The 13,054-nt window shown below is 36.1% G+C and overlaps 1 protein-coding gene across 6 annotated transcripts in view; it reads right to left on the bottom strand.

Moving 5' to 3' along the window:
- The window catches only part of RELCH (RAB11 binding and LisH domain, coiled-coil and HEAT repeat containing), an 83,349-nt gene that overhangs the window by 57,941 nt on the left and 12,354 nt on the right, over window positions 1-13,054 (bottom strand). For 5 of the 6 annotated variants that reach the window (XR_014780222.1, XM_084786940.1, XM_084786939.1 and 2 more), the window contains exons 3-5: window positions 7,819-7,890; window positions 7,654-7,709; window positions 7,449-7,562 (exon numbers count right to left, since the gene is read on the bottom strand). Coding sequence is in view for 5 of the 6 variants with exons in the window: in XM_084786940.1 (XP_084643066.1) it covers window positions 7,449-7,562; window positions 7,654-7,709; window positions 7,819-7,890 (242 nt within the window). In the remaining variant the exon portion in view is untranslated. The remainder of the gene's footprint in view (window positions 1-7,448; window positions 7,563-7,653; window positions 7,710-7,818; window positions 7,891-13,054) is intronic. The other variant, XM_084786943.1, reaches the window with a different exon arrangement.

Below are 13,054 nucleotides of genomic sequence, written 5' to 3'. Positions count from 1 at the left end.
TTTCACTGAACAGCTATCATTCTTACAATTTTATGCTTTCTGATTAATTCTGTTAGATGATAACATGTTTTTTGTTTGTTTTTTAAAGCTAAACCTATCAAAACGGGGCTAGAGATGGAGCTTAGTGATACAGTCGTGTCTACAATGCATTAAGCCCTGAGTTTGTTCACTGGGGCAATAAGAGTCTAAGTGCTAAGTTTAACAACTATACTTACTAATTACAAATACACTGACTGATGGCATTGTTCTTCCATCAGCCCACACTACATATAGTCACCATACTCTCTAATGAACTAACAGCCAGCTTAACCTGCTAATCTTGCTATAGCTATTTAAATCTAACTTACTTCTGGCACTTTAAAGAATCCAAATAGTTGCCTGTAAATTTTTTGTGTTTTGAAACATTCACTTTAATTCTGAATAATTCAACTTCATTAAAACCACACACACACAAAAACACAATATCTTGAGTACTCAATGGCAAAGACTTTTAGATGGGTTGTATGAAATTACATAGTAAGAAATCATAGGCAGATATTCTTTCTTACCATCTGCCTTGTCCTAAAATAAAATAATTTAGCACTGTTGTTATCATATTTTATAATTTATCTATGAGACTCTTTGAAAAATCTTTAGCATAGTCATATGATATTATAAATGTGGCACTTCGACCCTTTGATGGCTTAAATATGGAATAATTATGACTGAAAATTTAATGTGAAGTTGATATGAGCACTAAAATCAGGGTTTGGAGAACATCAGACCCAAATACAACATTCCTAGTCTTTGCTTATTATTATCAGTTAAAAGGGCATACAAAAATGAGTATAATGCTCATTACTTCTTAGGACTTTTAAAGAATCATTTTAATATTTCTATAGGCCTTGTGGTGCTGGCTTACAAGAACTATGTAACTTTAATTTAGACAAATTATAATTGAGTATTATACATATCACTTTATGTGAAAATAATTTTCATTCTCCTGGCTCAATCGTTGCCTGGGAGGCTTACTGCCTTCTTCTGCTAACCTAGGTCTAGTCCTGGAAACTTGTAGCCTCTGTACAATCCAACCTAGGCCTAGAATCTTTTCAGCCTTTGAGACTTACTGCTTAATAAGCTCACTCTTACCTATTCTTTCTGATCTTTGGGCTGGCTGGTTTAACTCAGCTGTTCTGGCTCAAACTCTTCTCCTAGCTGGCTTATTTAATTTGGCTTCTTTGCCTGGAATTGCTCTGCTTGGCCTCAAACTAACTCAGCAATCTGCTCTAATCTTCTGGAGTCTTCTCATTTTCTGTCTTCACCTGAGTTCTCTCCCTGCAACCCATCTCTCTATTACTGTCCTGGAAAACCTGCCAGCCAGATCACATAGACCTAGAAGGTCTTTGGATTTGATCTCTTGCCAGAATAGCCATGTTCAAATTAACATCCTCTATAACTTTCCCGTTTACGCGCTGAAAATTGTACATACTTTAAAGTTTACAATAGAAACAATTACATTTTCAGAGTCTTAACAGTTCGAATGCCCTTATGAAGATCCACTCTGCTATTGATGCAATGATCCTCCATAATTGTAGTCCTGATTATCTGTTATTCAACATCATTTCAGCATCAAGGCTTTCCAGTCTGTCAGTCTGATGAACTATCTGGCCCTCTTCTGCTTTTGTTTGTAAGCTGGCTCCATGCAGGGGGCTCTGCTTTCTGCATCATTGGCATTGCTTTCTTTATCTCTTCCTTGAGTTGCAACTTTCATTTAGAAGAGCTTCTCTCTCTGTTTCTCTATCTTTCCAAGACAGGGTTTCTCTGTGTAGCCTTGGCTGTCCTGGACTTCCTTTGTAGACCAGGCTGGCTTCTAACTCACAGAGATCTGCCTGACTCTGCCTGAGTACATACGACCACACCAAGTTTACAATCCAGTGTCTTTTAGGCGATCTTATTCCCCCTTTCTGTTTCTCAAGGTACAATTAGGTCTTTATGAATTCACACATAAACTAGACATGTAGACAGTCTAATATTTTCAGCTCCATGCCAGTAAGCTGGCCTCCACTCCAGCTTCTTTCCCATTATCAAAGGGCTGTCTACCTTGATCATCAATTTCATTAGGTACCATAGGTTCATAATTAAGCATTTTCTCTTCTATTACTTCCTCTGTCTCTTGTCTCTCAGGCCTTTGTATTATCATAGCTAATTTTTTTGTTGTTGTATAGCTATTTTTTCACATGGCAATCTACCTAACTCAGACCTAGTGTAGGGAGTCTTGAATCATGGCCATCCTAAGTGTATGGCATCTCAATGTACTGTATATGCATCTTTGAAGAAAAAGGTGCTGTCTTTCATGAGCTCATTTCCATCTAGATGCCTTTTTTGGTGAAGCATACATATAATTCTTTGGCTCATGTTTTAAAAATTGTGTTTATTTCTTATTAAAGAGTTTAGAGAATTCTAACAAATCCTTTGTTGACTTTTGAATATTTTCATCCAAACTATACTTTGTATTTTCACTCAATAGTGGTCTTAAAAAAATTGTTTTTATTTTTATTTATGTACTCTTAACTGCTGAACTACCCTTCCAGTGTCAAGAATTACTTTAAGAATAATTTACTATTATTATGCATGTGTCTGTGCATGCACACCAGGCTTGAGTATGGAGGTCAAAGGACAACTTAGGAGTTGGTTCTCTCCTTCCATTTTCACATGGGTTCTGAGGATCAAAAGTAGGTTGCTAGGGCCTGGTATGACAAGCACTTTTATCTGCTGAGCCATCTCATCAGCAGAGTGTCTTTTAAAAATTAGAAAAATTATTTTGATGACAGAACATTTGAAGAATACCATGATTTTGGTGTCTTGTCTAAGAAATCTTATCTACCTCTCAAAATTATAATAATTCACTCTCTTACTTTTCCCTCTATAAGCATTACAGGTTCATATTAAAATCCATGATCCTTTTTGAATTAATTTTTATGTATGATATGGATTGTGATTTCAAGTCACTTGGGAGGTTCATGGCCACCACATTTTTCTAATACCATTTGTAAAAAGGCTGCCTTTCTTGTATGGGAGTAACTTTGCACCTGTGAGAAACCAACAGACCATGTTCATGTCTACCTCTGACTTACATTGGAATAGGTGCCTTGCTTTACTTGTCTACACACGTATGTCTTGATTATCTTATCTTTTAAGGCTGGAAGTAAGTGGTTCAAGCTCCCTTTGTTCTTAATCAAAGTTGCTTTGCCTACACTAGTTCCTGGCCACTTCCATTTTAATTAATGCCAAATCAACTGATGAAAGAACACATATCTTCTATATCCTAAGTTAGTCCCTTATCAAATAATTTGAAAGTTGGAACTGACAGGTCAGATTCTGTTTGACCTGTCCTCTCTGTTGTTTTTTCCCCTTTTTGGTGAGCAGATAATGCTCCTGCTTATACCTTAAAAGCTTTCACAGAATTTTGTTTAACAGTTAATATAAAGCATACTACAGGCATCCCATATAATCCACAGGGTCAAGCTATTGTGGAAAGAGCCCATCAGACTCTTAAAACATTTATTTATAGATTACAAGATGGTGAACTTAAATATCACTCTCCATATCATATATTACAGCATGCTCCTTTTGTCTTAAATCATCTTAATGGGGAGGACAGTGAGACGTCTCCTATGTTAAAACATTGGGAGCCTGAATCTTCAGCTTCCATAACCCCTTTAGTTAAGTGGCATGACTTGCTCACGGGAATGTGGAAAGGTCCTGATGTGCTGCTAACCTCGGGATGAGGGTATGCCAGTGTGTTTCCTCAGAATGCAGACTCCCCCCTTCTGGATCCTGGACTGACTTATTCGGCCCTACCATGGAGCCACACCCGATCCGCCTCAGCCATCCACCCAGCATAAAACGCCAGATGCAGATCTCTCCAGTGATGGTTCCTGATTTTCTCTCCCCTTCAGCTCAAGAAGACACATCCCTACCTTCTTCTTTCTGTTCTGATGCTACTTCTTTAGCTCCTCCTTTTAAGAGATTCCATTTATGTTCCCGTCCTGCTCCCAGGCAAAGCAACTCTAGGTCTACTCCCCAGCAGCCAATACCAACCTAGGGCCAGTTAAAATCACTCAGCAATCGTGCTGAACACCTGATCCAGACTCAAGTACTGCCACGTACACTGGAGAACCTGCTTCTTGTCATGGTGTCTTTTAAAAAAAAACATATCTTATTAATTTATTCATATTACATCTCAATTGTTATCCCATCCCTAATCACGATGGAGGTATTGTTGTTCTTACTTTCTGGCTGTGATGCAGCTGCATATTGGACTTATTTCCTGACCCCCCAATGTCTCATCTTGCAACTTGGGATTTTGCTCCCGTCAAAGTTACAACTGTTGCTGTGGCTCTTATAGGAGGAGAGAGCAATGAATACTTGTTACATTGAGAGAGTGATATTACATTTGAAGGTGTTTCTGATTCAATACCTATTAGTTTTTATACCAATCCTGCTTCCCCAATTACTGATTGCTTTTACTTACTCAACATACCTTGATTGCTGACTCTCCAGGAGGAGTAAGCATGTCTACTCATGGACTATGGATTTCAGATCTATTTGGACTTTACAGATTATGCTTCCTGCCCTTAATGATAATAAATATGAGAGTACAACTCTGCCTTTGCCCCCTAAGCTTTCTGCTTGCCCTGACCCTTCAACTATAAGAGATTCCTGGGATATTTCCCTTGAAAATAATTTCCCTAAATGGTTTTCTTGTGATTTTACCAATACTTCTGTACTTTATCATCCTTTTAATACATCTTTATCACTGATTGGTCATTTGTAGACCTAACTTTGATTGTAAAAAGTTTTTTGAGCCTAATTATATGAAATATTCTTATCATCATAAAGTTTTATTCCCTGAGAAGTTTAGTGCTTGGTATACTTTGGTTGGCCCACTCCAGTTTTTTTCCCTACCTCGACTCCTAAATGTCCTTTACAAAAAGACTTTTTCCACCTTTTTGCTGCTACTCACAAAGTTTCATTATATCAACCTATGCATACCTTTAAATTTGTTGTCAAATCTGTTCAATCTTGTGTAGAAACTCCTTTTGCTATTCTCTGTCAAGGACCTCAAGGTTCCATTTTTACTTCTCATGATCAACATGGCTCCTTTAGAGTTTCCTGTTCTGGTTACACAGTTACTAATTACATTACTGCTTCTTCTTCACATGATGTTATGTATTGATTAGACAGCCACCATATATGTTCTTTTACCCATTAATATTTCTACTTCTTGGTATGATAATCCTGGGCTTCAAGCCCTAGATATGATTTCTTCTGCTCTCTTAAGACCTAAATGTTTTGTTGCTGCTTTAATTTTAGGAATTACAGCTCTTATAGATGTTTTAGATAGTTTTACAATGTCTACAACTGCTCTAGTTAAACATATTCATACTGCTACTCATGTTGATCAGCTTTCTAAAAATGATACAAGAACAAATTGATAGAGGCCTTCAAGATCATATTAATGCCTTAGAAGAAGCTGTTCTTTTTATAGGAAATCAACTAAATAATATTAAGGTTAGACTCAGTGTGCAATGTCATTCTGCTCTTAGGTGGATCTGTGTAACCCCTCTCCCATATAATGATACAGAACATGACTGGGGTCAAGTTAAAGCATATTTACAAGGTATTTGGAATAATTCTTCCTTATCTAAGGATGTGGCTTCTCTTCATCAAAAGATTTCTGATATAGCCCATACTCCTGTTATATCTTCCTCATTAGAAGAAATTGTTGGCTGTACACTCCTGTATAGGACACAACACCTCTTGGTCCTTTTTTATTAATTTGGATATCAGCATCTTTATAATTCTGTTTTTTCTTTTTATTCCCAGTCATCTTCAGACAACTAGCCAAAGGTTTGCGAGCCTTGAGAGTCAAATTTTGTGCTTCACAGCTTAAAAGAAAAGGGGGAAATGGTGAGGCCAAGAATTCTGGGGGCACTGCCTGACAAAGTTCCAGTGCCCCACAACCAGGTGTCCTAAAGGCCTGCTTGACAAAGTTCCAGTGCTTGGATGCCCTGGGTTCATTCATCCTTTACTGCAAAGTTCCTATTAGCCTTCTCTTCAAGGCTAGAATTGAAAATTAGTAAAAGCTGATACTAATAAAGTCATTGGTGATTCCCTGGAAAAATACAGCTATGCAGAAAATTGAGTCTTTTATAAAACTTACGCAGATTTATTGTTAGATTATTAATAAATGAGTTTGGTAAATGATAGACACTTCATGTATGAATAACAGCAGAGTAGAATTACATAGCACCTTGCTGAATATGCATGAGTATATTTTATTATGATGAATTTTATAGTGGTAAAATCACTTAATGACTGATACTATTTACAGAAAGTGTCTATTAAGTGATACACACAATTAACTGTATTACATTTAAATCTTGGATAACTGAGGAAGTAAATCAACTGCTGTCCTTTACAGAACTTTCATTTCTATAAAAATGTCCACAGGAGATTTTAATGAACCAAAAGAACAACCTTCATTTAAAATAATGGCCTGTGGGGGTGAGGAGGCAACTCTGGAGTTCACATGTCTGCTTAGTATGTATAAGGTCCCTAGTCCCAATCTCTAGCACCACAGAAATCAATGGATAAACAAAGATAAAAATGATAGCTTTTTCATTTTTTCATAATAAATCCTCTGGCATTTACTCTGCAAGGTTTAAGATTCAAAGAGACCCATGGAGCAGTAAGTGGTCACATTTCCAGAGCGAGAGACAAAAATAAAACTAGTCATCATTTGTCTTTGAGATTTTATTAGAAGAATAATTGGTTCTTATTCAGAGAACCACATAGCTACATATATACACACACACAAAACACACACACACACTGTCATTCAAAATATTCTTCAGCTGGGTGGTGGTGGTGGCCATATCTTTAATCCTAGCACTTGGGAGGCAGAAGCAGGTGGATCTCTGAGTTAGAGCCAGTCTGATCTATAGAGTGAATTTTAAGACAGCCAAGGTTATTGAGAGAAACCCTGTCTCAAACAAACAAACAACAAACCAAAACAAAATTCCATCCATTGCTCTTGAACATCTGAATTACCTATGGTGCTACTCAAGAAATTTTTATAGTCAAACTCAATTCCTAAGTCTGCACTGATCAATAGGACCTGTAAATATTCAGTTTTACAAAGCATACTTTATGAAAGAACAAAAATATGAAGGGGGTTTAGAGTTACTATCAGGCTGAAAAAAGCTACCTGGAAAGAAAGACAAGTTTTTATTTAGAAAAGATACAAAATACAAAGTCTGTGAGCCAGCTGAGTACTAAACTGAGTAGTTCCTGCTTTCTTCTTAGAAACTACTCACCTGGGATCTTACTGTAGGCATATGTGTTAACAACCAAGCTAAGAGAAAAAGTATTAAAGTAGATATTACTCAAACCAGTAACTTTACCTGATCATCATTTTCATCTGAAAAGGTTATTGATGTAAGCTTGTAGTTATTCTTCAACAAAAATTCATTGACTAGGAAGTTGAGAGCTCTTTTTTCAAGGGGTTTAATTGGCTCCTGGAGCAAAATAAAAGACAGACGGGAAAATGTGAGCTTTGCTCCTTCAACACTTGAGCTGTACAGAAGATAACTGGTGTCAGTCACCCACCTGAATTTCAGGACTTGATTTGTAATTTTTTCGTTCCTGTAAAGGAACTTCATGTTCTGGTGAGATAAAATGAGATAACATTTTACTACTTTACACTTAAGAATAGTTAAGCTACTTCTACATTGTAAAAGGGGGAAAAGGCTCAAAAAGTTTTATGTACACCACCTGCAGCCTTTGTTAGGTTGGCTCGGAGGGCCTGAATGGTCTCCTTGGCTTTCCGTAGTTCAAACTCCAGGACTGGACAGGGATTTGGATTAAACACACATAGGCATCCAACCAAGGAAAGGGAAACAAAAATAAAAAAATAAAAAGCAAAGATGGGTATGAAAAAAAACACAATTTGTATTGAAAACAGAAAGCATGCAACCTTTATGAAACTTGTGAACGCATGCAGCAGAGTTGATTTGCAAGCAAACTGGTGATCGTTTTCCATAGTTTTAGCAGAATCAGGGGTGTATGTTCTAGCTGTCTGACAAGGAATAGAACTATTAAAATACAATCTGTGGCCTACTTTTATTTAAGTAATTAAAAATTTAATAATTTGGGCTTCTGTTTTAGCCAATCTGGGTAAGAAAATACAATGAAATGTTTTTGGTTAACATAATTTGGGGGGAAGGGAGGTAAAAATTACATGAAAAATAAGTAACTATCCTTAAAACAACAACAGCAGTGTTTTAAGTTACTTTGAAACACACTGTTTAGAATGTTGCAACTATAGAAACATTACTGGCTAGACCTCGTTAGGTTGAGAGTTACAGTTTAAATGTGTACCAAAGTTGTATGACTACACACTTTCCTACAAGGAAGCATGTTGTTCTAAAAACAAGCAGATAGGTTAAAGACACACATAAGAAAGGCCTAAAGATTTTAGTTCAGTTTCTATTTAACACCAAAGGATAGAAATGATTTTATGCTAAAGCAAATAATTATATACACACCAATCACCTCTAAAATAGTTGTATACAATTATCTAAGGGTGATAAGTAAAATTAGGTAGAATTTAAAAGGGTCTAATAAGTCTTTAAGTAGAATATTTTCTGTTAAGAGGATTAATAAAATTCAAAGATTTCTCCTACTATCAAATAGTCTGATTGTAAAATAACATGGATGCAGGGGAAACCTTTTATTAAGCTCTGGGCATTATTTATCATGAACAAGACTTAATTGCATGTATCTTAACTGTGAAGTTTTCTTAAAATTTATAGGTATTGATCTTAAGAAATATTCGAAGAATGAGAGTTACTTCTGTTAATTAAAACTCTGGGAAATTAATTGATCATTGTCATAAGCGGCAATTACAGACCTGAATAAAGACTAGGCAATTTAATTTTCATCTTAAGAAATGCAAGTTTGCCCTGATTGGTTGATGGAATAAAAAGATGAGATGGCATTAGATATAAGAAAGCTGTAAAAATATATGGAAAAATTAGGATTCACTCAGTTTGCATGTGTTCAATAAAAACTTAAGATGCAGTTGAGTCACAGCTATGGCGGCCATTTGTTTTGATGCACAGAGTCTAACTGCAGCAGCAATGAAAGCACAGCTAGGAAGGCACGAAGTCACTGCGTGCCACTGGTAGTCAGCAAAGCTGATCTGCAAACACTTCTGTGCAGCAAGGCTAAGACATTTCCCCTGAGCTGCAATTTCTTGAAATTCTTTAAGAGTTTATGCTAAAGTAAGATTATTTACATCAGAGAATAAGGTTATGTAGAAATTTGTTCACTTAAAATCTTTTCAAAATTCAATGTAATTTTGAAAAAAAGGTACCTAACTAGACTATGCATAAGGTAAAACATACTTACTATGTTTTTAATAGCACTTAAAATTGTACAAAATACACTACAGAACAATTGCAGATCAGAAATGCCCTACACCACAATGATAGAAGAGGTGGAGGGTGGGGAGAAAAAAAACGGGGGAACTGGGTAAAACACAAAATGGGAAATACTCAAATTAAATTGGTGACCAGGAACAAAACAAAGAATGGTTAGGCACAGAAAGCCAGAAAAACCCATGTCAGACGGCAAGAATTTTTATTTTTACGAGCATCTACATACATATTGCCAAATGTCATTAAAAGATACCAATGTTTTGAAAAGACAGCCTTCCAAAATGAATTCACTCTGCTGCATGTTTCTTAGTATACAACACAGGCTCTAAAAGACAGAGTTTTATGCTTGAAGCAATAGCACATCTTTATAAAAGGTAGACTACACCCAAGAAAATACAGATGGGAGAATTCTACAAGATTTTCTTAAAAGTTTAAAAATTGACTTTTTGGCAATTTCATACATGTATACAAACTACTTGATTTTTACCCTCATTATTCTTTCTTTCTCCTTCCCACTGTCAAGAGAGATTCATAATATCATGCAGTATTTATACCCATATGAATTTGTCTCCCAAAACACTGGATTGAAGGAGATATATACTCCGTGGAACAAGTTTCAAGCAGTTCTTAAAATCAGAGTTCTTCCTAACAATGTATGAGGGTATGTGTATTTATAAAAAATACTATAGGAACCAACAACCAATCTGCTCATTCTAAATGCTTAGCCCAAACTAAAATGATCTTAGTGAAATTAAATGTAATAATTACAAATATGCATGCATATTAAACATTGTGCATTATAATTTTACCAAAACATTTAAGTCAGTATAAGCAATACTAAATTACTGTAGGTCCCACCCCAGTAGAACTGTTTTCAAAATAATTAGTGCTCACATGAGACTTGAAATATTTTTTAAAATTTTATTTTTCACAACACTTTTAAGAGCTTTTTTCATTCTGACTCTAGTTTTCACTATTCGAGAGCTCAACCCAATAGGTCTGAATGAGGCCTTAGATGTCTTCTTTCAGGTGAGAGTTTTCTGGGTTTCCTTCCTCCCTTAATATAAGGTTCTCAGAAATACTACTTCTCAACTCTTAATAGTTTAATGTCCTATGAGTACTTCTAGGAAAAAGAAAAACTTTTCTCTTAAGAATATAAATTAGAATAAAAATCTACTTTAAAAATAATAAAAAATCCAGTATTACCACCACTCTACTGGGCTTACAGAATTCCCTGCCTGGACATTAGAAAATAAAAAAATTTGGTGATAAGTACATCAAAGCAAACTTCAAATTCTATAGGTTCTGTACTTGTCTTAGGGGTTAGAAATGTAGCCTTTTCCCCTAAGAAGAAAGACCCTTCCACCATCACTCTTTCTGTTCAGGTCCTCTATCACTTCTCTTAAGGTTGTTTCTCTTATCACCATTCTCTGGCCCTTTCTCAGGTTTCATATCCCATGGCATGCCTTCCTGTGACTTTGATGATCACAATCTTAAAACCTTTTCATCAGATAAAATCTTATTTTCTAGACATGCCCATTTGAATGTTTTCTAAGTTTTGAACTCGGTCCTAACTGAATCGCATTATTTCCTTCTCATAGCTGGTCTTACTAAAGTAATAGAATCAGTATAATTTGGACATTAATTTATGGTAGGATAAAGACAACATGTTATACTGATTCTAACCCTTTAGTAACTAGCAATTCACCTCAATTATCTCTGTAACTGCTCATATGTCAGATTTTTGTGACATAATATATTAATAATTATATACACTAATACCAAGACACTCAAATATCAAAGACAGAAACATTCTGTATAAAACCCCATCTTTCTAAACTTACCTACCCATGAGCCCTACCCTCACCCTTTTGTTTGTGATCAGATACACCTTTGGAAATCTGAAATCACAAAATTTCAATAAACCTGGCCATTACTTTTAACTTAAATACAACGAGCCTCCACATAATTTTGTTCCAGTTTCTTATCCTACCTTAATTTCATGGTAACAAACTGCAGATAAATCATTTTACAGAATGTTATATAACCTCATTGGAATACCAATCCAATCTTAAGTGATATCCAGTTATAAGATTCATATAAAGTTCAATATGAGAAAATAAAACCAATGGATTCTGCAAATAGGAAAGAATACACACACATGCTTTTTTTTTCTTCAAACTAGAGGAGATACACAGAATAAGAAAAATTGGGTTCTAAAAAATAATTTAATCGCAGCATTTGGGAGGTAGAGGCTGGTGGATCCCTGTGTATTTGAGGCCAGCCTGTGTACATAGTGAGTTCCAGGACAGCCAAGGCTTCCTAGTGAGACCTTATTTCAAATAAAACAAAACAAAACAAACAAACAATGCCCTAAAAAACAAACAACAACAACAACAACAACAAAAACAAAAAAGCTGACTCTCTGTGCGTATGTACATACATATGCTGTATATGCTTGCAATCCAGGCACTCAGAAGGCTAAGGCAGAAAGACTGTAATTTGAGGCCAACCTAGTTTACAGAGATTTGCCTCAGTAAAGCAAGCAAAATAGAGGATACTGAGGCAGTGGGATACAGATATTGCTTTGGTCACTAACCAAGGAACAACAAGGCTACGGATGCTGCTGTTTGTTATCCAGGGTATAGGGGCTGATGAGTCCACTGGGAAGATCTAAGAGTCATTTTGAAGAGAACCAGACAACACTTCAAATACAGAGAATGTGCTGAGTTGACCCACAATGGCTCCTCTCTCCAGCATTCAGGAGGATCCTTCCCCACAAATTAGAAAGCAGCTTTGTATCTCTTCAGATTTCAGTAGTGTGTGGACACAGAAGTTATATACTTTAACAGGCAAAACTACAAGAACAAAATCAGCAACTCTGATGTTAAAAGATGGATCTTGTGAAGCAGGTTCTTGTGTGTGAATAACCATGCACACATTTGTGTGAAGGTACAAAGGCACTATGTGCGTGTGAAGGGCAGAGGACAGCCTCCCATGCTGTTGCTTGAGTATTCCACCCTGCTCTCTGATGGTTTCTCACTGGCCTGCAACTCACCAAGCAAGCTATGTGGGCTACAAGAGACCTTCCAGACCCCTCCTGAACATTGTGATTATAGGCACATGCCACTGTGTACACCTTATTAAAAAAATGGGTACTGGGAATGGAACGTGGGTCCTCATGGTTGCAAGGCAAGCACCTCATAGACTGAGCTATCTCCCAGACACAGCTCTAAAGCAGCCAGAGCCCTTGTCATCGATTCCAAAGCAATCTTACAATACAGAACAAAGTCCTTGATGGAAAAACCACGTCATACTTCTATGTTCAGAATGCATAAAATAAGCCAAATAACAGCAATTCATATCAAGAACTATCTTGTTATCTTTAAAAAAGCTTCAGTCATTAAGGAAATCAGAATTCAGCTCATTCGTTCTGACATCTGTTAGTACTTATATAAATGTTAGGTGAAAATATACTCATCAATGACAAAAATGCCAACAATAAAAAAACTTCAATCCTTTGCTTCTTTGAAAATAAAGTACCTATGTTAAAATAAGTTTTCTGAAAA

The sequence above is a fragment of the Acomys minous genome (genome assembly GCF_964271855.1).
Source record: "Acomys minous genome assembly, chromosome: 1".
NCBI classification, from domain to species: Eukaryota; Metazoa; Chordata; class Mammalia; order Rodentia; family Muridae; genus Acomys; species Acomys minous.
This window is presented reverse-complemented; position numbering and strand designations above follow the sequence as displayed.